At 31.7% G+C, this 26,548-nt stretch overlaps 1 protein-coding gene across 1 annotated transcript; it reads right to left on the reverse strand.

The window, feature by feature from the left end:
• Window positions 1-4,095: 4,095 nt before the first annotated feature.
• On the reverse strand, window positions 4,096-18,227 carry LOC112005335 (disease resistance protein RPV1). Its single transcript, XM_065775491.1, has 10 exons — window positions 17,452-18,227; window positions 11,822-12,926; window positions 11,377-11,649; window positions 10,524-11,264; window positions 9,309-10,448; window positions 9,036-9,150; window positions 6,556-6,809; window positions 5,195-5,250; window positions 4,780-5,058; window positions 4,096-4,653 (listed from the first exon to the last, which is right to left on the reverse strand). Exons 1-6 carry the CDS (start codon window positions 17,934-17,936, stop codon window positions 9,136-9,138), a joined length of 3,759 nt encoding a protein of 1,252 aa, XP_065631563.1. The 5' UTR covers window positions 17,937-18,227; the 3' UTR covers window positions 4,096-4,653; window positions 4,780-5,058; window positions 5,195-5,250; window positions 6,556-6,809; window positions 9,036-9,135.
• Window positions 18,228-26,548: the final 8,321 nt, after the last annotated feature.

Genomic DNA, 26,548 nt, shown 5'->3' on the forward strand with positions numbered 1-26,548 from the left:
TTCCCCTTTTAAACCCCCCCCCCCCCCCCCCACAGAATCTGAAAAATCTGTGATAAGAGAAGTTAGACAATATATGTGATTGATGATAGTATTAACAATTATGTATGATATATGGTACCTCCAATGCATAATGGATGAATATTAAAACTTCATTTTCATGGGAGTATTGGTACATTTGCAATTCAGTATTGTTGTTAATAGTCCAATATCATTTTTCTTCTAATGCATGCATAAGTTTAGTTTCCATGTATAATATATTTTAGATTGTGTTTGGCAGGGAATGATGAAAAATTAGCTGTTTGCAAGGATCGTGGAGCTAATGTTTGCATCAATTACAAGGAGGATTTTGTTAAAAGGGTGAAGGAAGAAACTGGTGGAAAAGCTATTTTCTCTAATATTAAAACCTCACTTTTCTTCAACTACGGATTAGTGAAACTAAAGAATATGATTATTATTTTGTTAAGTGGACATTTTCATAGGGAGGTCTTTGTTATTGTTTGTTATTGTCAAGGAATTTAATAAGTTATTTCCTTTTTCAAGGCATATAAGCTTCACTTTTGGGAGTATCTAGGGTACCATGGAAAAGAAAGAACACTGCTAAGGGCTTGAAAACAACTTTGTGTTTCTCTTTGGGGCCATGTTTAACTTTGCATTGAGGTGAAAAATGAGACTACAACATAAAAAAAATACAATCCCTCTACAGAATGTACAGCAATATAGAGATACGACCGTATACATTAATGAAAATTTCCATCCATGAGAAGTGGAAGCATACAAGCACAAACAAATTATTTTTGTATTTATTTGTATGTGAGTTTTTGTTGTTATATTATTGAAATTTTAATGTGGAAATTGTTATATGAACCTATGAAATAACCCTCAAGTTACTATTAACCCTGATTTATTTCTTCATATATACTCTAGAGATAACATATATAATATTAAATCATGTTAATAAAATTAATTGACATTTTTTGATTTATTAGTACTTAATAAAGAAAACAATACTTCCTCAAAAAAAAAAAAAAATCAAATACGTATGATATATTAAAATAAAAATGCAAAACTTTCCCGTGCGTAGCACGGGTTAGCGACTAGTCCATATAAAACCTGATGATATGGAGATTGTTCATGTTTATGAGCTTCAAATTTAGTGGCACAAGACTTTCCACTTATATGTGGTTGATTTAAACTGCTGTCATTGTTATAATATGTAAGATATTTACATACAAGAATTGTTTGATAATTATTGTTTAGTATGAGTTACTTCTATTGCTCTTCAGTTAAATTGTATTCTCTTGATATTTTTCCCTTCAACTTTTATATTTTTATTGTCCTCATACAGAATACGAGTACCATGTACTCTTTTCTGATATATTTGCTTATTAGCATTTGTATATTAGAGGAAGCTTTCAACAAATATTCTTAATTCTTCTAACATTTTGCTCTATTGATGCGCCACAATTTAATTTTGTTAAACTATCCCGTGCATCGCACGGGTTAGCAACTAGTAAATAATAAAAACTAATGATGAAAATGAAGATCAGTTCTTGAGGTGGCCCCAAAACAAGAAGTGATTGCACAATCTAAGAGGAAAAAGTGTTCCATTTCAACTTTCAAAGAAAGGATTGTGAATCAAAGAAAATTTGCTTTCTTCAAGAAGTATACTATTTACCAAGGCTTTGAAGTTTGAACAAAAAACATGGAAAATTAGGAATTTTTTTATTAGTATTGCCAAGAAGCTACACATTTGATGAGGGAGAAGAGCTTCAATTCATGGGGGAGAGAGAGAGAGAGAGAGAGAGCTTTCAAAAGAATAAGTTACAACTAGATTTAATAGTGCACACATGCCTTATTAGATCTCCAAATTAACATATCTTCGGAATTATGAATAAAATGACGTACAAAATCTAGTAACGTAATGAAATTTATTCGTTTTGGGGGCCATATGAACATGTTGGTAGAGAAGAGAAACTTTAGGTTCCAAAAGGCTGGCTGTTGTGGATAATGTAATATGGATAAGAGGGATGATATCAAGAGAGTATCCCACCAAAATAAATAAAAAGTTCTTAAACTACAGTTATTATTAAAAATAGATAAAAAATCCACTACCCAAAAACTACAAATTTTCAATTTTACTTAAAAGCCATTCATTGTTTGAATGAAAATTAGCAGTAATCATATTCTTAATGGAGTGATTAAATCTTAAATAAAAAAAAAAAAAAAAAAAAAAAAAAAAAACAGTGTTGAAATGTCATAGGTATGCATGATTTATACAATAACAAGTGAAAACCACTCAGAGACATAGGTGCATCTCATTGTTTACAAAGTTTAACTGTACTCATTGCAACTTTATCTAGGCCCCTTTAAACAAATAGAAAAAAAGAAAACCTTCCAATTTATGAAAGATTATTTAAAAAGACCTACAAAACATGACTAAATAGAAGTGGCAAGCACTAGCATAGATTTGTTTGATTTGAAAGCACAGATCAACCAACTTTGTGCCTTGATTGGCAAGGAACACAACAAACAGCCATCTCATTGTTACAAGAATCTAAGCAAATTGCGGCAACTTATGACTTCAAAACAAAGAATATCACTAAGAATTAAGAACCTCACAGGTCTTACTTATATAAAAAACAATAGTTCTTTGGACCTCCCTCTAGCAACCACACAGGTCTTGACTCTTGTCTTACAGTTTGATGGAGTGCCCAATATCTTCTTCTGAGCTTATTAGACCTCCATGAATGTCTGATTTCTCTGCCAATAAAGATGGAAAATTTCAGAACCCCAAACTAATCTGCATATAACAGTATTCAAAATCAAACTTTTCTTCTCCAGTATTTGATTACCATTCTACAAGCATTAGGGGATGTAAAAAATCATGAAAAAATTTTACCACTCTACATCATACCCATGCTTTTATGCCTAAATCAATCAGCATCTCTACCCCTACGCTAAAAACATCATACCCAGCCACCATCCCACAAGCACTGCCATTTCAACTTTTCCACCCTCTGCCACAAGGTGCTGCTAAGCTATGTGGAGAAGAGGCAGTATTGCTCAATCCCATTTAGCCTCTCTGTAGGGGAACATGTATGATACAAAATCAGTCGGCAGCAAGTATTGGCACTAAACATTGAACATCAAGATTCCCTTAACTTTGGTTATGTATAGAAATTCAAATTCTACATGGAAGAAAGGCAAGGAAATCTATATCAGGGTTAGTTATATTTGACCATGGGAATAAAATTTTTCCTTTGAATGGCAGTATAAAATGGTAAAGACCCCTTGTGACTAGTTCTATCACTCTTTCTCTTCTATCTGGTATGTTATCCATCAATTATAGACATAAGATATACATTCATGTCAGTCATCAACAATAACAATTTTAAAGGACAATATATAACGGAATAAAGATGTTATCTGCTTTTATTCTTGAAATATAAGAATAAACAATGCAATTTTTGTATAATTTGGTAATATCTCATAAAATTTCTCTCACTTTAAGCAAAGAGCCTTCCTCTTACTTCATTTCACACAAATGGAGGGAAAAGTTCAAAAACTTAAGAAAGAAAATTTAAAAATATGATATACCAAAATCAAGTACGTTATTAATCCTCACCAAGTCAAGAAATCTGAAATGGTTTTTGTGTTAGAACTTAGAATTGGATGAAATTGAAAGATCCACCACCACCATCCAGGTATAATCAGCTAAGAAACTTGTTTGAATTGCTAAAATCAGATTCTTTACTTTCATTTTTTTTCCTTGATCCCTGAAAACATTAAAATCAAAACACTCACAATAGAATGTCATGCCATTAAATAAGGCAAACCCATCATGTCCCCNTGTCATGCCATTAAATAAGGCAAACCCATCATGGTCCCATTAATAAATAGTTGATCCATGATATTCCTTTAAAAAAATAAATGTGCAAAGGATCAAGAGAAGATAAATGGCCCATATAGTATTTGAAAGACAAGCTAGAAAGATCATCTGAATGATGATGACAAAATCGGTCATTTATGAGGATCAATTACAATTATCACCATCTAAACAAGAATTATGAAAAAGTTAAGAGCCATTTAAATGCAATAAACTGTAATCAAAATTATAAAGCATGTGATGCTTACAACTTCTATTGCACAATCAAATGCTAATTCTTGGTGTGTACTTTTGCTTTGCTTTTAAAGCAGTCACAAATGCATCTGTATTAGGTAGCCTTAAGCACCCTATCTCAACATGAAAACACCTGAACCAGCCATATTGATTCAACTAGTGGCTAGGAATCAACCCCTCTTATGGGAATTCATTGAGTGTCTTAAAATAATACTAGGATGTACAAAGCATTTAAACTAATAATGATTACATTTGTTCATTATAAAGTAAACTTTTATTTCAAAGTACTTTTATATAACGCACCAATATATAATCAAATAGCTTTCTTCTGTTTTGATGAGGCACCTCTCTCCAATCTTTGACTTGTAAAGGTACCATACTAATCCGCCTAACAAGGGCAGTACACTCCGATTTGAATACTGTAGAGTATTTCCCTACTAGTCTTCCCTTTTTCCATATGATTGGGAACCTTTCCTTTGTAAAAAGTTTTGCTAGATTTAGATTCCGTGTAACCCATCGCCCTTTCTTATTTCCTGTGTAGCCAAAAAAAAATTGATAGACACATGTCAACTATAAATGGTTGCAAATATCAGAATGGAAATTATAGTGATTGAAAAGAAACTAAGAATTTTAATTAAAAAATGTATTTTTTTAGTTACCAACTCATGAGCCACCACTTTCACTTGTTCCAGACTCTTCTCTTGTAATTGCTCCATAATTTCTAGCAGTTTCAACTGACTCTTCTCTTGGAATAGCTCCATAATTTTTAGCACTACTAGCTAACTCTTCCCTTGCAATAGCTCCATTGTTTCTAGCACTTCCATCTGACTCTTCTCTTGTAATTGCTCCATTCTTTCTAGAACTTCCAGTAGACTCTTCTCTTGCAATAGCTCCATTGTTTCTAACACTTCTAGCCATAGGTAGAATTCCTTCGCTAGCTGGATAAACAGAATCCAAAAAAAAAAAAATCATCAAACCTATAACCAATTACATCATACCACATTGAAAATTTGTTCAGAATTGAGTATTGACTAAGAGTAATTTGTTCGTTTTGAATTCTGGTTAGAATTTGACCTCTTCTCATTGAACATGCTTCCACAGCTATCTAACAAGAATGAAGCATGACAGCCCTGCAATATAAACAACTTGTGTCAACCACACTAATCCATCATGATAGATAATAGAGTTCTTCTTATGAAAATGACACCAATTTTTTTCTACATCCAATTTTAGTAGGCTTTGTGTTATTGTCTAATGGTGAGTTTGTAATCACAATAGCTCAATGATATTGTCTAATTCTCCAAAGAGTAGTGCTATGGGCCTACTGCATATATGTATATTTAAATTATGCATACATGTATATGGTTTTAACACAATGCCGGTGGGACTATAAGAATTCTATCTGATTAATTGAATATTAGTTAAAACTGCAGTAGCTAGTTCATTTGCATCATGGCCTTTCCTAGGACTTTTCCTTGCCACCTTTATTAAATTAGTGCTTACCTCTTTATCTCTTTCTCCATCATTTTTCTCTTTGAAAACATCTATATGATACTAGTTAGTAATACTGTAATAAGCAGTAGGGGAAGATTGTATTGGTGGAACCGATACTTTTGGTTTTGATTGAAGCAATTCAAAGTTGCACAAATTGAAAGAGAAGAGTACATATATTAATTATTTAATATAATTGCAAAAGTTAAGATAAAACAAGAGAAGAAGAAGAATTTTTTGAAGGAAAGATAGTAATGTTTTAAGGAGGACTAGGGAAAACATGGACAAGGTCAGGATTGCCACATTATTTAGCTTAGCACTGCTTTCCAGATTGGCTTAACCAGGAGTAAAACAAAGATAGATAGTGAATAAGAGATTTTGAGCTATTTTACTAGGCACATGTTAATTGTAAATATACTGTTAAGGCAGTTCATTAGTTAGAACCAACTTGTGAGCTGCATCAGGGGGATATATAGGAATGGTACATGTATGAAAGATTGGCAACCAATAAGACTGAAGTTAGTTCTTTTCCATCTTCTTCTGGTTTCTCTTCTCAACCTCTTAAATTCTTCTTCTATTGGAGACTTGGCTATCTCAAATCAGACACTCAGAAACCTTATATAGATTAGGACCATAACAAACAACTCAACAAGACATTTTAAAAATAAATATAATCCCATGCAAATCCACCATGCAATTATTTCATAACCTACACCCCTAAGAACATATACATCAAATAAGGGCAAGATACTAAATAAGTAAACATACATTTGTCACAAAGAGACTAATCTATCAAAGTATATTTTGATAAAAGAACAACATCCTTCAAATAATCAAACAAGATGCTGGGATGGACATCAAATTTTATATAGGCATCCTGACCAATTTTGATTTAAGAATAATCTTCATAGATCCATACAATTGACAACCTGTAAATCACATACCGTTGAATTTGTATTTGACTTCTCCAAGCAAATGGAAAACATCAGGGTCACTTGGTTTCACCTATGGTGCACGAAAGTCAAAAGATCAGCAGAAAAACTATCTTGGAAGCCTGGTTAAAGCACCATGTCCAGTTTATTGTAGATAAAATTCATAAAAATTTCAAACATGGAAGCATGAAAATATCTTAGTCAAGTCCTGAAGCAGAGAAAGCTTAAGTATATTTTCCCAATTCTGTCAACGTTACTGTAGCTCCCTACAAATTCCATCAAATTATGCAAAATGGTTGGGATAGTCAGTAAGAAGGTAGATACACTATTTAGTTTTATCCAATGAATTTGGCTGAAACACAATCTCTCTTTAATTAAGCTTAAAAAGCATAGAAAATCTCAGTCCCAAGTCCCAACCCAACGAAGAACTAATTAGGTAACTCAAACATGCAACAACAATCAGGATGTTCCATTCCACCATCAACAGTCAATGCCTTAACTAACAAAAATTAAGACACAAATGCCCCATCAGCAAGAAAGTATTTAATCAACAAACCTTTTCCTTGAGAATTAACTAAAGCAGATTTACTACCCTCAAGAATATAAATATAATGATCAAGAACTGAGCTCACTCGGTCATTTGAAGGCTATTATATATAGGCCACTTCTCCTTAACCACAATTGTTATATTAGTCACTTTTCAACAAGACATTATATGCAAAACAAAAAATGCCTTTTTGTTATGTTATTAGCAAACAATATTTTTTTTCTAAATTTACTCTGGATTTTCTGCAAGAACTCATAAAACATAGATATATAGCTCAAAAAATTCATAAAATAACCAACACACAAGACAAAGGTAAAAGAACTATAAACTTGATCTGGTTCTCAGTTGTTAAACCATAATAATTGAATCATTCAAAGTATTGGTAATTTAGAAGATTAAAGAGCCACTTACTAGTTATACTTGTTTTTTTGTTGCAAAGCAAGATTCAAACCTGAACCTTCCCCAACCACACCCCAGCACACCCGACCTTTTCACCTCCTAAACTAGTGGCAAGTGTATGCTTGCAGGTGGCCCAAAGTACTGAAAAAGTTTTATAGTCCTTCTAACATAAAATTGACGAGTTCCCTTAAACTAGGTAGATGTCCATCACATGCACACGAGCAGGAGTGAAAAAAAGGCAGGACCATGACCATATGGCATTCAGGTTTGTTGAGATTGACATGAGACAATCATGTACAAAAAACTGGGTGGACATCTTCAATTCTTCACTAATGAATTTCAAAAGAATTCAAAGAACCATAATCATGACAAAAGCTGTAATCTATAAAACGACAGGTAGACACTAAGCCAAATGAAAAAGAAAATATTGGAAGGATACATATAATTATTTGGATTCTTATCTCTTACAAACCTTCCAAGATCAGCATTAAGTTTCAACCCTGTAATAGCACTCCGTGGTTTGGCACTTGACTGATGTAAATTTAGAAGCATTTTACAGCCTAAGGGCTGAAATTTTGGATGTCACAACTAGATTTCTTAACTTGATCACATATCACCCACTAAACATATACAATAAACAATAAATTCTACACCAATAAGATTTAGCCAAGGACATGGGATTCTCACCAAAAATCAAATTACAGCAGGTTTACAATTCCATGGATTGCTCATAGAATAGATAACATGTAAGCCCTAATTTCACCAACCTATTCTCCTCACATCCAATTTGGCATAGCATTTCAAATTCAATACTCTATTCAAGCGAAAATTCAAATAAAAACCACAGAATTCAAAATCCTCTGAGCGCTTTTAGATTCTCAACCAAATATAGAGATTCTAAAATTGGGGGGAAAAAAATCAACAGCACCAAGTTCTAACAATCACATAATATAGATGAGAAAATGAGATTGCAAGCTAAGATAGAGAGAGAGTTTAGAATCTGTTTGCTTCAAAAATTCGAATGAAATTGCTTTGTGAACTTCAAAAATTCGAGTCCAAAACAAATTGATCAGAAAATAAGGTTTTGAATTGATCAGTTACTGATTGTCTTGTTTTCCAATGGCAACAGAATGACTTGAAACTACTTTGAAAATTTAATTTAAAGCTTTAGAGACTCACAAAAACTTAAGGGATAATGATGTTTTATCAGTAGGTACAGTTGTTATCTCAACACTAACAAAGTTGTGGCATTGACATCATCATTAATTCAAATATTCCTAATTAACAAAGAAAGAAACAAGCAAATAAATATGTGCTTAAATAATTCCTCAACCTCAACCAATAAAAATATGAATAATATAAAGAAGTGAGCCCACCTCTCAAGGCAGGTACTGCAGAAGAAAAGGCTTCTGGGCCATATCTTATTGCAAATTTTAATATACATTTCTATGACAATTAACAATATTAAAATTTAAGAACCCAGGGGAAAAGCATAAGTAAATATGTAATCAAATAGAAATATTTTTGTAGAAATTAAAAACAAAACCTTAACAATTGGCTCGATGAGTAGCATAGGTTAGCTAAGCAAGCAGGTTCAATATCCTGAAGAAGCATTTCATCGAACAGTTGTGTGCTTGACCTGAATTTCAATTTCGAAGAATCTGCAGTAAAATTGAAGTTTAGAAAATCTTACAAGCAGACAAATATGATGAATAAAAAGAAATTAAATGCTTCTTGTATTTACTTGAAACACAATATATACTAGAGGAACAATCCCATGAATAAGCCTTTAAATTTGAAGAAGTAGAAAGAGTCAAACCTTCTTTCCAAGGTACAGCACTTGTTGATAGCGAGGCATTCTTTCAATCAGGTATGGAGCCTCAGCAACTGTTTGATCAATGCCTTCGTCATCTTGAAGTTGTGAGCTGATATGATTAACAAAACGGACTTTTCTATAATCGGTGGTCACAAATTTAAGCCGCGGATTACCCGAAAAAGCACAATCGGAGTTTGGACCATATGTATCATCATCTTCAAGTTCATCATAATATTGGTCATCGTTTCCACCTTGCACAGCAGCATCATCATTTTCAGGTTCACCATAAAATGTGTCATCGGTTCCATCTTGCCCCGCAGCATCATTATCTCCGGATTCACCATAGTATGGGCCATCGTATTCACCTTGCCTAGCAGCATCATCATCTTCAGGTTCACTATCATATGGGCCATGACTTCCACCATACTCAGCAACACCATCATCACCAGGTTCGCCATAATATGGGCTATCATTGCCACCTTTCTCAACAACATCATCATCTTCAAGTTCACCACAATATGGGTCATTGGTTCCACTTGGGCCAGCAGAGTCATCATCTCCGGGTTCACCATAATATAGGTTGTCCCTTCCACCTGCACCGTCATCATCTCCAGGTTCACCCCAACCTGGATCTTCTTCCCCATTGTTGAAAGCACATTGTTCCATAGATGAGGCAAGAAATATATTGGGTTTCCAAGGACAACAGCTGCATGCTGCATAAATCCTCATCCTATGTAGGGGAATATTTTGACCTTTAAACTCAACCACAATGCGATTCTCTTCAGATGTATTTGATATATTCACTTTCCCATAAATTAACCATACGTGGTCATAATTACCTTTCGCCCACCAGTTGTGCACTTTGAATTGTCTTTCACCATTGATAAAAAAGTCAACATCACACATGGATACTGTATCGTTGTCCAAATCCTTCGATGGAAAAGCAATACAAACAAACAAATTTGAAAATTTGGGACCGACCAAGAATGATACGGAATTTCCAACACTCTGACGATGGTTGAATTTCAACCACTCTGGAATCTCAGTTACTGGTAGTTCAAGATGATAAAGGTTCCCAATTTGAGGCCGTTCGGGACCAAAGCATGTTGCAGTTGCAGCTAGAAAATGTAGAATTACTCGAAACTGCAAAAAATTGAAGTTAAAAATAAGTTGTTTCTTTATAACTTAAACTTCAGAGAGAGAGAAAGAGAGACATACATGAATCAATAATATGATTGATGATTCTGTATCCAGCTGATCGCAATTCGTTGCACACACATCTCTTACAGAATATGGAAGCAACGGAATTTCCCGAAGCTTTTTGCAATCTTCAATGCGAAGATATACTAATGTAGTAAATCTACTAATACTTTCTGGGATGGTAACAATACCAGTGAAAGAAAGATTCAAATTTGTCAATACTGGGAAGTATTCGGGCTGCATCCAAGAATCTAATTCAACTTCAATTCTAGGAGAACCGCTAAGATCCAGATGTTTCAAGCACAGAAACCCAGTAGGTCCCGAAAAGTTATTAAAGTTATTGGCCCCAACTAGAAAATTCGTAAGCTTACTGACACCTAGGCCTAACGGGTTAAGTCCAGTCAGATACAACATTGATGAAGGCAATTCTCTAAAACCACAACGAAACAAATCCAAATACTTTAGACCTTTCATTTCTTGGTCAATATCGGGGAACTTCTCCAGCCTTCTGCAACAACATAGTTCAAAAGATTCAAGAGATTTCAACATGAGCTTACTTGGAAGAATTTGAAGTTGTGGACAGCCATAGATATTCCATTCTTTAAGCTTCTCATGAAATCCAATCGACTTGTCAACCTCAATTAAATTTTTACAATATTTAATCTCCAATTTCTCTAAATTTGGGCAGCACAAGTCAGGTATTGTAATGAATTCACAACATACTAGACTGATCATTTTCAAATTTTCATTCTGGAACCCCTATGAAAAATTTTAAAAAAGAAAGTCAAAAAACAAAAACAAAATTTATCTTCAACAGCTTTTAAAAATAACATTTAAAGAAATTAAAATTTATAAATACTAATACTTATACCTGCTTGAATGCATTCTCCAATATAATGTTAGACTTAGACATCTTGAGTACAACAAGTTCTGGAGGAAGGCAACATTTGGAAGATAAGGATAGAGGAAATTCACGCCATTCAAGAAACCTTAACTCATCTGGGAGATGAATAGCTTCACCAATACGTACATTGCCTACAAGAAATTTGAGATTTTTCATCCTCTTGAAAACTTTAGCTTTCAATGGCACATGATCTGTTTGTTTAGGTGAGAGCAACATTATGCTTCGAATTTTATTTGATTCCTGCTTAAGACAAAACATTAGTCAAACTTCATAATAGAATTCGACAAAAGTATAAAGATTTTGAAACTTTAAACAAAACATATATTGAGAAAATTATATTTTGTTCAATATTATAAAGGGAAAATCCAATAAAGAAATATTTTAGAAAATTGGAGAAGTAAAGAATGTGTACCATATTTCTAGTTAGTAATTTATGAGCATCCTTATAACGCCATATCCTACTACGCTGTTCAAGCTCTTTTGATTCTTGTTGAACAATTTCTCTACCCATTTGTTGTACCAAGTCATGCATTGACAAATGGCCAAGTTCTAGGGTTACAAGACACTTATCAATAAGCTTTCCAATACCATAACCTGGATATAAATCACAAGAACCTAATACATTTACAACTTCACCCATGTTGTAACCCTTAAAAAAACATGCAATATCAAGAAAAATCTCCTTTTCAAAATTTTCCAATCCATCATAACTTATTTTGAGTATTTCTTGAATATTTTCATGTGGAATGTTTTCATACTTTTGTAATGCTCTTTCCCATTCATCTATATTTCCACACAAATCAGAACCAATTATTTGTAAAGCTAATGGTAGGCCTTTGGCATAACGTATAATCTGTTTTACAAGTTCTGAATAATCTTCCCCATATTTACTTGTTCGGAAGGCATATTCAATGAAAAGTTCACGAGCTTCACATTCACTCAATTCTTTAACCTTGTATATTTGATGATTGATTCCCAAACTGGTTAGTACTCGTTTGTCTCTTGTTGTTATAATGACTTTACTTCCGGAAGCAAACCAGTTGTATTCTCCAAGCAAATTTTCTACCTCTCTTCTGTCTTTCACATCATCAAGAATTAAAAGAACTTTTTTACTCCAAAGATTTTTCTTTATCAACTCGATACCTTCAAATACACTGATCACCTTCAAATATTCATTTCGTATAATCTTAGAAAGAAGTCTCTCTTGTAATTGGATTATGCCACCATTTGTTTTTGACATTTCTCTAACATTCTCTAAAAAACAGCTTACTTCAAAACGCATAAAAATTTTATTATAAACAGCTTTCGAGATCGTAGTCTTACCTATTCCTCCCAAACCCCAAATTCCTAACATGCAAACATCATTTGACTCCATATCTAAAAGCAATTTTATTTCCTCCGCTCGACTATCTATTCCAACTGGATGTTTAGCAACAAATAATGGCACAAGATTTATTTTAGTACTTGATATCACTTTTATAACTCTTTGAATTAACTCAGCTTCAGATTCATTGCAGCTGCAAAGCATAGAGCATAAGAAAGACATAATTAGTTGTAAATATAAATCTGAAGATGAACTAAATTCAATATGTCTAGTTTTGTGCATTGCAATTAACATGTTGCTATTTAAATTAAATGACATTGAAATTCAAAATATTAGGAACTATCATTAATTTTAGCACATTAGTATTCTTCTTTTGGCTAGAAAATTAGATATAGGCTTTTAGCAAATGGTTGGATAGAAACTCCCTTTTAGTGATGAGGATTGAGGAGACCCACATACTAGAAACTCATTTCTAATACTTGAACAAAATGAGATTAGGAAATTTTGTAAAAAATTTTCTAAAAATTAAATGGGAGAAACTCTTGAATTGTAACATTAACATTAAATTATTTTATTTCTACAATTTAATAGTAGAATATACGGTAAATAAATTTTTTTTAAGTATACTTTCAAAATTGGACATTTAGTGGTCACAAAACCATTTAAAAGTTTCTAACTAATGAAAGAAGAAGAGTTGTTAGAATTATTTTTATTTTTTGAGAGATAAGCTGTCTAAATATATAACATCATGTGAATTAAAATTATTCTATTTCTAGCATCTATCTATCTATACATAATATATAATATAAAATTTGGATCCCTACAATTGGTGAATACATGTAATAGTGACACGTGTCTCTTTGACAATGCATAAAATAATGACACATATCATCTTTTGTAACTTCCTCCATCTATTATATATGATACTAGTGATTAGCCAATGCGATGCATGGAAAAACTTCCCCCATCCGTTTGAATTGCTATGTCTTATATTATTATTTTTTTTCATTTTTAACTTTGTTTATTTTATAAGGAAAGTCAATTGAATACATTGCCAGTTCCAAATTGCATGCATAACTGCTTGGATTGCATCTGTCTTGTACACCCCAAAGGAAAATAAAATAATTCTAATATTTATAATAACAATTTGATATTTAAGTAGCAGATTTTACAGCCAAAATAAGTTGATTTGTTTTCCATTTTTTTATTTAGTTCAAGCTCCTAAGAAGATAGTCCATAAAAGATATACAACAATCCAAATAATACTAAAGAGTATCATAAAATACTTATATGCAAATATTTAAGCAATTGTACCGAAAATCACTACTTTATCCGTGACTACCAAATACGCATTTTAGGATCTTAAGCTGAGTATATCACCGTAGTTTCTTTGTCAGTGACTATCAAATACCCATTATAGGAGCTTATGCTAACCAATTAAACTTCTTTTTTAAGTGATTATAACCCATCAAAGCTTGTGCAGGGAAGCAAAACTATGAAATATATGGCTAAACAAAAAGGAAATCTAGCTTCCTACTATAGAAACCATCCAAAACCCAATTGACCTAGAGGTATCTTTTTTGAGGGCAGATTATATGCAATAAGGCACTCATGGTGACTTCTTCATCAAAACTGAACTTTGGAACATCAAAGATTAAATTGAAACTAACAAAATCGAACTTTATGAGCAGAAGAGAAATGCTCAACTTCATCTACCATTACTAACACATTCCTTGAATAATGGTAATCCATAACGAGATACTAATGCTACAGAGTATATTATATTTGTCTTGTTCTTTTCATGACTTTTAATTTTCCCAAAGATGATCAGCTAAGCAAAGAAAGTATTTAAAAGCTTACCAAGAAAGCTAAGAGAAGCAAGAAATCTGATGGAGGGTTTTGAGACTAGGATGCAACAATAACAAAATTGCAAGTTGTAACACTAAAGATTTTGAGACTACTATGATATCATTATTGCTCTACAAATATTTATAAATCCACCATTTTGTTAAAAATAAAAAGAAACACCCAAGCATATTTTTTTTATCAAATCTAAGTCAGTTAACAATGAGAAATTCAACAACAATGATGGCCAAATAAAGAAGCTCTAACAATCAAAAGTTAGTTAACAATTACACAAGTCAATACATTGGAAAATTAGAGAAAGAAAACAACAGAAACACCTTACAAATTCTGGATGTAAGAATTCAAAAAAGAAAAAGAAAAAAGACCAGAAGAAAAAAAGAAAAGAAAAAGATTAGATCATCATATTGCCGACTTAACTTCAAAATTCTATGAAAAATACAATCCATGTCCTCTCAAAATGGTGATTATAATTTTGTGTAGAACTATCAATTCCAAACCAAAAGGATTTGTTGTGGATGATGGGGTGGATTGTATTTAGAATGTTCATGGGTAGATACAACATTGAAAAGCTTAAATGAATAATCAATGTGTGGGAGAAAAAGAGAGACAAGGTTGTGAAAATTTTAAAATTGGGATGGAATGAATATAATCAGTGGTGGATAAGATGAAGAGGTATAAAAGGCATCTCTGGGTTGGAGATTTGAGGGCAACAGTTTTGTTTTATTTTTTATTTGTAGTGTTAACAATAGTTTAGTTGAGGAAGAGAAAGTGAACCGTAATGGAAGTGAATTTGAAGAAAAGGAAGACTGGTAGTCTGTACTAAAGCACAGAAAAACTCTCAACCAATTCACCACAAATGCATAAGGCTTCCAGTAATTATATTATAGGAAAGATAATTGTAATTTGTAAATAATGGCATACTCCTAAATTTTGTATTCATAAAGGCAATTAATAGATCGTCTTAAAAATAAAAAGGTAATTAAAAGGTAAAACTAAAAGCAATTTGAAGAGGAGTGTCATATTGGAGAAATTATTATTTACACGTTGATATGGTCCTTCCTAACCAATGAGATGATGTCATTTACGCAAATATATGTATGAACTTCCTAATCAGCACAATGAATAAAAAATAAAAATTATAGTATTTTATTGGTTGGAAGGTGAGGAATGACTACGTCAGTAGTCCTCCTGATGGACCTAATAATTTCTCATCATATTGGTGGAATTTTTAGTGCTCATATAAAGTCTTTTTTTTACTGCTTATATTGATTAATGGCTGTCACCCCTTAATTACAAGCAAACTACTAAAAGGTCTGAATAGCCTTTTAGGCAAAAGACATTCTACTTTTGAAGAGAAACAAAAAGACCTTAATAGTTAAATTCTCCTTATTTTTTTTAGAAAAGTTAATTCTCTTTATTGATTTGTTTATTCGCTTCATTATTATTTTCTTGTTTCTTATTAAATCCCAGGATGAAAAATATTTTCTGAGCATGATATTTATTGAGCATCCAATAGTAAATTATAAAACAGTTACATGATCAAGTAATTGTAGACCATATACATGCACTTCTGGGTTTTAACCAATTGATTTTTCAATTTAGTTACCGAATGACAAAAAAATATTACCTATTATTAGGTACAATAACTATAAATCTAATCAAATATCATACAATTCAATCTTCTAATTTATTTGGGACCTTACACCACATATTTTGTCTAACACCCTTTGCAAGATATGCAATGAAGAGTCTTAAGTGTGTTACTCGTGCACTACGTTACTACCACAACGTGAAGTTCACTGATGCGGTAGAATGGTTTGAAAGATGTAATTAGGATAGGACATAAGAGTAGATGTGGCAATAAGGTAGATTTATTAATTTTAAACAAAAGAAGTTTGATGGAAGAATTTTTTTTTTAGTACGTATAATATGATTGTTGATTATTTTATCTGTTTGATTTTCAATTGTTAATATATAAAAAAATGGTATTCTTATATTGATGAAGTGTGTGATACATAGAAGAATCGTGAAAGATGTTAACATAAAAGTGATGACCAATTTCTGGTGCTAAAAGGAAGTGTACTTAGTGATGTATTATTGGTACAAGACATCGTGACCATGGTGATGGGTTAATGGGGAGGGATCGGTAAATGCAAATGCCAAAGTTCGGCAAGGAAGCAAGGTGCATGTGATAATAATTATACTGTATCAAAAACTAGTAAAATATGATAGATTAGAAACAATACTTTCGTAATTTATTAGCAGTTTTACCAAAAAAAAAAAAAAAAAAAAAAAAAAAAAAGTAATTTATTAGCAGTCATAACAAAACCATTAAAAGCTTATAACCAAAAAAACAACACAGAGTTTTCTCTTACCAAAAAAAAAAACAGAGAGTTGTCATAACTGATAACATTATCCAAGTTAAAATTCTTCTTCTTTTTTTTTTTTTTTTGAAAAAAGTTAATTTAAAATTATTCTAATTTTACTATTGATCTTTATAGCTTAACTACCTTAGTATTTAGAATATAAATAAATTATTCAGTCCTCTTGGAAGACCTCATCAACAATATCTAGTAGTCTTCCCATCTAATAGTATTATGCCATATAATAATTTATTGACTAAAATCCTTAGCATCAACCCAGATTTAAAAATAAAATAAAATATTTTAAAAAAAAAAAGCCCTCTCCTTCACCTTCATCGTTCCTACCCTCTCACTCCACTACCACCACCACCACCACCACCACCACCATTTTTCAATGTCAACAATGATAACATAATTTATAAATAGAAAAACAATAAAAGTATGTAACTAATAAAAGCACACCAAAATAGTCATTAATTAATTACATACCCATCTTTGTAAGGAAATCCAGACAACTCAGCTACTTTAGCTAAAGTTTCCCTCCACGTCTGAACCTTATCTTTGAATTTTTCTTCATGTTTAGCTAGTGCAATCCCAAACTCTCCATCTTGTTCACGTACTTCTGATGGGCTTACTTTGTAAAAAATTGGTATAACCATTCGGTCTTCACTCCTACACTTATAAATCTCGACGAGTTCATTCAAGCACCAAGGAGAAGATGCATAATCTTTAGAGAATACAACAATCCAAATCATTGACGATCTAATGGTTCTAAGAAGTTCCATTGGAATTTCTTCTCCCCTCGGAAGGTTATTATCGATGAAGGTCTTAAAATCCTGGTTTTTCAAAGCCTCATATAAATGGCTTGTAAAATTATTACGAGTATCTTTACCTCGAAAATTCAAGAAGACATCATAGTCCCATTGGTGGGTAGAAGAAGAAGAAGAGGCTCCTTCAATGGTCAATAAAACCATTGATATGATTTGTTGACTGAAGATTGAGAAGATGAAAAAAAAGAAGAGTAAAACGTAAGAAGATCAAAGATGTAACGAAATTAATAGAAATGATAATAGATAAATGAAAACTTGCAATTGGAGTGGAGGTTCACGGATGAGTTAAGAGCGCTAAATTTGAAATGTTTTGAGTGTGCATTTGATTTGGGAAATTGATGAAGGAATGATGATTTTCACCAAGTGTGCTAGAATTGAATATCGGAGAGAAGAATTCGAACTGGAAATATGTAATAAGAAAAGATGGCTCATAGTGGCTCCTTTTCACAATATATTCTGTTCAATCTGAACGATGGCTATAGTGAGTCACGTCATAAAAGTAGAGACGCTTCTTCCATCCCCCTTCCACGAAGTTTCCTTAAGAGAGAAAGTGGGAATCTTTTTTTTCTTGAAATGCACTTTACAATGCGCATTAATGTGCTCGATTCTGCTAAACAGGCACGTAATTTTCAATTAGGTAATAAAGAATTAGAAAAAATAAATGTGTGGCCAGACCAGAGTCGTTGGCTAGCAGACTTCAAATCAAGAAAAAACAAATTAATATATTCTATATTCCTTCTAAAAAAAAAAATATATATATATATATATATATTTTATTGGCTACTAATTAATAATTCTCTTTTTTTGGGTTGAAAACTCATTAATAATTCTCGCTATCATGTATTACTTTTTATTGATCATTTCAAGGCAAAGTCAAGAAAGTAACATGTCACAACATTGTATATTCTATATAGTCATTGGTCTTTATGTAAGGAACTTTTTACCTAGAAAATTGAGAGTTAACATATTTTATAGGCAATTTTTTTATTAATTTTCTATATCAGATGCTACTTTTTTTTTAATCTTTTTTGACCATTTAATGGCAAAGTCATAAGAGTAATAGGTCACAGCATTTTATGTAGTCAATGTTTTTATGTAATGGACATCTACATAGGACCAATTTTTCTATTTATTTTCTGTTTTAGGGAATTCACATGGAGCAATTGATAATTAAAAAATAATGTTTACATGAGAAGTGAGAACAACGTATTTTTGTAAGATATATCTTTATTACTATAGTTTCTTGTTCTCTCTTTGAGCTTTCAAAAAAAAAAAAAAAGGTGAATACTTTCTCTCACAATTTTTTTTTCTCTTTCTTTTGCTGATTTTTTTTTTTTTATTGTTTTAGTTTTGTATTTTTTTTTAATGAGCTTTCAAAAAAAAAAAAAAAGGTGAATACTTTCTCTCACAATTTTTTTTTCTCTTTCTTTTGCTGATTTTTTTTTTTTTATTGTTTTAGTTTTGTATTTTTTTTTAATTCTCCATCACAAGTTCCTCTTTCTCTCTTATAATTTATGTTGATTTTAGTTTGGATTAATATATAGTTATTTTGAAAGTGGAGATTTGAGTTTGGCCAAAATACCTTTTTAGTACTTACATTTTGGGGTCGCAATTTTGGTTCCTACATTTTAATAGCAATCAATTTAGTCTCTGATATTTTCAATTTACTATCTATCTGATCTCTAACGTTAGCTCGCTAACTGAAAATACTTATATGAAAAATGGTGTATGTGGGGGGTGAAAGTCCAACCTAATGTATTAGGCCTAGGGCCTTATTTGAAGACAACTGTGTGTCCGAAGAGAGGAAAATGTTTGAGAAGAAGTCCATGCGGAAGAAATATACCTGGAGACGAACGAGGGGTGTATTCCGAAGAGAGCATCATTGGTTCGAAGAGACCATTCTCCTCGGATATAAAGAGCTTTGGTCAAGCAGATACCTGGGAGGTTCAAGTGATCTTCCTAACAATTCTAATGATAAGGATGGACTTCAGACACGCATGGAGATGATAGGAACGGAGAAATATCTAGAAGACAAACTTCAACCACCACATTAAATGCACTGCAGCTGCTTTTCTGGCCGCATTAATGTGGAGAAAACCCCTGAACAGTATAATCTCAGCTACCACCACTCCCAGAGGGTTAAAGAAGATACCTAATGGGACATGCACCCAAGTGGATGTTTAAATGAAGAACAAGTGGACGATGAAGATGAGGGGAGAGGGTGCTATATAAAGGGGAGAAACCTTTGATAATAGGGATCAGAACAAAAAAGAAAGGGAATGAGAAAATAACTTTACTGTAACTCTAAGAGTTGTAATCAACTTTCATTCAATAAAACATCTCTTCGGACGTTCATTGATTCAGCTTTTCAAGCATGATTTCATGTTAATTCATCCTTAAATACCATAGTTTATCACTGTTTAATTCAGAACCAGCCTAGCTCTTTCACCCACTCTCTGCAAATTTATTGTTTTAAGTTCATTGAGCTCATAATCCAAACCTCTTGAGCTTGGCCTACAAAAACTGACCCTACAGTGTACATTATTGACATGATTAATGCCTACATGTCTAAATTTTAACATAAGCACTTAGATGGCAAAATCAAGCCACATCAACGTTTATAAATACTTTTTTATACCAAAATTTATCTTAAATTTTCTTTGTTATTAATTTTCTTACAATTTCTTGACAACCAAATGTATTTTTATTTTTATTTTTATTTTCTCAATTTTCATTTTTTACCATTCCCTACAATTAGGTTCACCAACGCAATCGCAGTCTTCTTCTTCTTCTTCTAGGTATGATTCCATGTCGTTTTGTTTTTCTTCTTCGAATTCATTTGTGTGCGGGGACTAGAGTGAAGGTCAAAACGGGAGGGCTAAAGAGCAAACGAAGCTCTGTTAGTGTGAAGGGTTTGATGGGTTTTGGGGTACAAAAGGATCCTTTCTAGTTTCTACAAATCCAGCCGAGTTATAGAACACACCATTGTAATCTTGGCAGGGGTCAACACTCAAAACCCACAGGCTACCCGCTATTGTACGAATCAGTGGTGATATATTCGAAGAGGCATTTTTATCAATAGTGTAGTTTAAAAGTGAGAGATCCCTCTTCCACGAAGTTTCCTCAATGTAATTTACCACACGTTCTGCATTTTCCGCAGAGAGAGAAAGTGGGAATCTTTTTTCTTGACAATGCGCATTCATGTGTAAAGTGCGAAGTCTGAACACCTTTATCACGGTAACTACTCAGTTCTCTCCTTTAACTTTCAAAAAAACAAAAAGGTGACTTATCTCTCTCTCATAATTTTTTATTCTTTCTTTTGCCGATTTTTTTTTTATTTTTTTTATTTTTTATTGTTTCTTAACCCTTAAGTTGATAAAATTTTATTTTGTTTTTATTTTATAATTCTAAATTGTGTTGTTACGTTTAGTGTTGTATTTTTTAATTCTCCATCACCAGTCTCTTCTTTCTCTCTTATAATTTATGTTAATTTTAGTTTGGATTAATATTTGGTTATTTTGAAAGTGGAGATTTATGTTTATATTCAAATAAAATCTACATGGTTATATTTAAATGTGCCTACAAATTGTGTTAGTAATAAATTATTATATTGTTTATCTTTAATGCCTTTGGTTTAATTTTAGTCTTGGTTAAGATAATGTTATAATTTTGTGTTGATTTTTTATTATCATGATAATCTCCTTAAGAGAAGAAGAAATTTGTATAATATATTTGAAACTTAGAAAGTTTAGTTCTACAATAATAGTAGAACTATAATAGTAGTTAAAATAATATGGACCACCTTTAAAAAAATATCAATCAAACACTCCCAGATATAAAATAATAGAATGTTATATTTGTAGAAATAGAGCAATGAAAAATACATGTAGAAATTATTTAATTTTCAGAGGGAACAAATTTTTTCAACAAATTTCAGAGAACAAATTACTCATTATACTCACAAAATAATTATATATTCTCATGCATCGCATAAATTTGGAATGGTTCTACGCTTAGTCTACAAATAATCTCAAGACAATAGATAAAAGTCTCACCCAACAACATCAAAACATATTTTATCTCCACTCAAAACAAGGCGTATAATACTCGAAATAGTAAAGAAAAAAGTTTACCTTCAATTAGTTTGAAAGGAAATTCTTTCAACTCATTACATGATGATTGATAAGATCATCCACGTATACTTTTAGTCAAAGGACAAAATTTGGATACAAACTTGGTTGAACCAACAATAATAAGATGTCATGTGTCACTCTCATGTAGGGACAAAACCATAATTTAAAGTCTCAAAGCACTTGCATTAGTGCTTGTATAATAGAAAAAAGTATTATATTTTAGTCAACCAAGTCTAAAATTCACTCACATTAAACCATGAAAAATTATGTAAAAATATATTGTTGCTACAATATTTGTGTAAATTTATACTAGTACTATTCATATTTTAATTAAATATAGTGTAAAGTAATTAAATATAGTGTAAAGTAGACCGAAATTTTTGTATAAGCTCAAGTGAATAGAGACCAAAGTATGAAAAAAAAATCATAAAAACCAAATTTTTTAAACATTGCAATTCACTAGTCTATTAAAAGATACAAATAAGTGGTACAGTCGGTAAAGTGTCACCAATTTCATTCCTAATATGACAAAAAAAAAAAGAAATTACAAGAAATAATTTTATTTGTCATGTGCTACTTTTATAAGTCGGATGGGTTGATTTTGTAAGGCTGATAGATTTTAGGACTGAAAAAGAATAGTAGCTGGCCCCATCAAGCTCTCTTTCTTATTGATTTATTTAATGAGAATTATAATAATAATAATAATAATAAAAAGAATGACAATACCCGGTGCATTAAATTTGAGCCACTGTTTCCTGACATTCTTGACTTGGGGTTGACGAACAGAAGAAATTGAGCTACTGTTTTCTTACACGGTATGACTCTACATGCAATAAAGATAAAGTGAGAAAGCAATGAAGAAAGAAATTGATCCATTTTTCTTACACGGTACCTTTTCAATAAAGTAAGGCTGGGTCGAAAAGTTCTATTTTTCATTAATATTCAAGTGAAAAAGCAATAAATAGGGATAAATATGCTTGCAAATTTTTTTTTTTGAAAGGATATGTTTGCAAATTAAAGTTGTTTTTTCGTTTGTATGGAAATAATAGAATAACCCATCAAAAAATAATAATAATAATAATAGAATAAAACTTCAGCTTTATGGAAGCTATTTGTTGACTCATGCAGAGCTCAAGGGTAACAGGTCACAACATTTTTCTTTATTTTCTATTTTTTATTTTTTATTTTATTTTATATTTTTGGTAAAGACATTTTTCTTTATAAAATGGTTTTGCAGTGGAACTAGTGTGAGTGTGAACAAATTTTTTGTTTCGTAGGAAAACTTAGGATGAACAGAGAGAGAGAGAGGAATTAAAGTGCTACGTTTCTTGAGTCTTTTGGCTAAATATTGCCAAAATTAAAACATTTTTGCATTATAGGTACTGTTTGAAGTTTTTTGGCAAAATGAGGAGAGAGGTTGAATTTCGGCAACAGCGTTGCCGAAATTCAAGAAAAATGAGGAGAGAGAATGAGAAAAGTGGAGGAGAGAGAAAAAGTTGAATTACGGCAATGGTATTGCCGTAATTCCTCTGCCCAATCTGCCCGGGTTTGTGCGTGTGAGGAGTGTAATGTGTGAGTGCCCAAAAAAAAAAATCCCACAATTTCGGCAATACCATTGCCGAAATTGTGGGGAAATTTTTTTTATTTTTTTTAATTTGTGGCAATGGTATTTCGGCAATACCATTGCCACAATTGTGGGGAATTTTTTTTTTTTTTTAAAAAAAAAAATTTTGTGGCAATGGTATTTCAGCAATACCATTGCCACAATTGTGGGGAAATTTTTTTTTTTTTTAAATTGTGGGGTTTTTTTTTTCAATTGTGGCAATCGCATTGCCGAAATTGTTTCAATTACCACAATTGAAAAAAAAATAAATTTTTTTTTTTTTTTCCAAATGGTATTAGGAATTTTTTTTTTTTTTTTTTTTCAAATGGAACAATGACATTGCCAAAAGAAAAATTGCTTTTTTTTTAAACATTTCCCAAAAAAAAAAATCCCACAATTTCGGCAATACCATTGCCACAATTGTGGGGAATTTTTTTTTTTTTTTTTTTTTACCATTGCCACAATTGTGGGGAATTGTTTTTTTTTTTTTTTTATTTGTGGCAATGGTATTTCGGCAATACCATTGCCACAATTGTAGGGAAATTTTTTTTTTTTTTTTATTTGTGGCAATGGTATTTCGGCAATACCATTGCCACAATTGTGGGGAAATTTTTTTTTTTTTTTTTTTTATTGTGGCAATGGTATTTCGGCAATACCATTGCCACAATTGTGGGGAAATTTTTTTTTTTTTTTATTTGTGGCAATGGTATTTCGGCAATACCATTGCCACAATTGTGGGGAATTTTTTTTTTAATTTTATTTTATTTGTGGCAATGGTATTTCGGCAATACATTGCCACAATTGTGGGGAATTTTTTTTTTTATTTTTTTATTTGTGGCAATGGTATTTCGGCAATACCATTGCCACAATTGTGGGGAAATTTTTTTTTATTTTTATTTGTGGCAATGGTATTTCGGCAACACCATTGCCACAATTGAAAAAAAAAATTCCCAAGGCAATGAAATTGCCGAAATACCATTGCCACAAATAAAATAAAATTAAAAAAAAAATTCCCACAATTGTGGCAATGGTATTGCCGAAATACCATTGCCACAATAAAAAAAAAAAAAATTCCCGATTGAAGTTGAGGTAATTGGTGAGATGAGAAGTTGAGTAAATTGGTTGATTGAAGCTTTGTTTTTTGTGTTTACAGCGTGCATATAAAATCTATTGTACTTTCTATAGTTCTCTTTTGTTTTTAGCTTCAATCAATCATTTTTTTTTTTATATTATAAAAATCTATGTACTTTCTTACTTTTTTTTTTTTATTACAACGTGCAAGCCAATAATTGCTACAATTGGGAATTTTTTTTTTTGTTTTTTTACTAATTGTGCAATGGCACCATTTGAAAAAAATAAGTTATTCTATGGGAAAAATTTTACAATTTGGCAATGTCAAAAAAAAAAAAATTCCCTCAATTGCAATACCGTTTGAAAAAAAATTTTTACTTTTATTTTTTTTTCAATTGTGACAATGGCATTGCCGAATTATGGGTAATTGTTCATACAGTTTCGCAATTCCATCGCCACAATTGAAAAAATAAAATAAAAAAAAATTTGCCCCAATTGTGGCAATGCCATTGCCGAAATTGGGGCAAAATTTATTTTCCCCATTTCGGCAATACCATTGCCACAATTGGGATTTTTTTTTTTTTTTATACTAATTGTGGCAATGGTGTTGCGAATTTCGGCAATAGAAAAAATAAGTTTTTTTTGTAGGGAAAATTTTACAAATTTGGCAATGTCATTGCCACATTGAAAAAAAAAATTTCCCCAATTGTAATACCGTTTGCCGAAATTGTGGGGAATTTTTTTTTTTTTTTATTTGTGGCAATGGTATTTCGGCAATACCATTGCCACAATTGTGGGAAATTTTTTGTTTTTGTTTTATTTGTGGCAATGGTATTTCGGCAATACCATTGCCACAATTGTGGGAAATTTTTTTTTTTTTTTTCAATTTGGCAATACCATTACCGAAATTGTGAAGAAAAAACAATTTCGGCAATACCATTGCCACAATTGTGAGAAATTTTTTTTTTCAATTGTGGCAATACCATTACCGAAATTGTGGGGGAAAAACAATATCGGCAATACCATGGCCACAATTGTGGGAAATTTTTTTTTCAATCTCGGCAATACCATTGCCACAATTGGGAATTTTTTTTTTTTTCAATTATGGCAATACCATTGCCAAAATTGTGGGAAGTTTTTTTTTTTTTTTTTTTCAATTGTGGCAATGGTGTTTCGGCAATACCATTGCCACAATCGAGAATTTTTTTTTTTCAATTGTGGCAATAGTATTTCGGCAATATCATTGCCACAATTGGAAAATTCACAATTTCGACAATTTCATTGCCATAATTGGGATTTTTTTTTAATTGTGGCAATGGTATTGCCGAAATACCATTGCCACAAGTAAACTAAAAAAAAATTCCCCACAATTGTGGCAATGGTATTGCCGAAATACCATTGCCACAAAAAAAAAAAAAAAAAAAATTTCCCCACAATTGTGGCAATGGTATTGCCGAAATACCATTGCCACAATAAAAAAAAAAAAAACAAAAATTCCCCACAATTGTGGCAATGGTATTGCCGAAATACCATTGCCACAAATAAAATAAAATTAAAAAAAAAAAAAATTCCCCACAATTGTGGCAATGGTATTGCCGAAATACCATTGCCACAAATAAAAAAAAAAAAAAAAATTCCCCACAATTGTGGCAATGGTATTGCCGAAATACCATTGCCACAAATAAAAAAAAAAAAAAATTCCCCACAATTGTGGCAATGGTATTGCCGAAATACCATTGCCACAAATAAAAAAAAATAAATAAATTTCCCTACAATTGTGGCAATGGTATTGCCGAAATACCATTGCCAAATAAAAAAAAAAAAAAAATTCCCCACAATTGTGGCAATGGTATTGCCGAAATTGTGGGATTTTTTTTTTTGGAAAATGTTTAAAAAAAAGCAATTTTTCTTTTGGCAATGTCATTGTTCCATTTGAAAAAAAAAAAAAA

This window comes from Quercus suber, unplaced genomic scaffold, assembly GCF_002906115.3.
Source record: "Quercus suber isolate HL8 unplaced genomic scaffold, Cork oak 2.0 scaffold_112, whole genome shotgun sequence".
In the NCBI taxonomy this organism is placed as follows: Eukaryota; Viridiplantae; Streptophyta; class Magnoliopsida; order Fagales; family Fagaceae; genus Quercus; species Quercus suber.

Bases quoted from the DNA above. Each gene is read 5' to 3' on its own strand.
- LOC112005335 (XM_065775491.1), bottom strand. From the start codon at position 17,936: ATGGTTTTATTGACCATTGAAGGAGCCTCTTCTTCTTCTTCTACCCAC. The intron at 11,265-11,376 runs GTATAAGTATTA...AATTTTTCATAG, and splicing joins TGGAGAATGCATTCAAGCAG to GGGTTCCAGAATGAAAATTT. The intron at 10,449-10,523 runs GTATGTCTCTCT...AATTTTTTGCAG, and splicing joins CAATCATATTATTGATTCAT to TTTCGAGTAATTCTACATTT.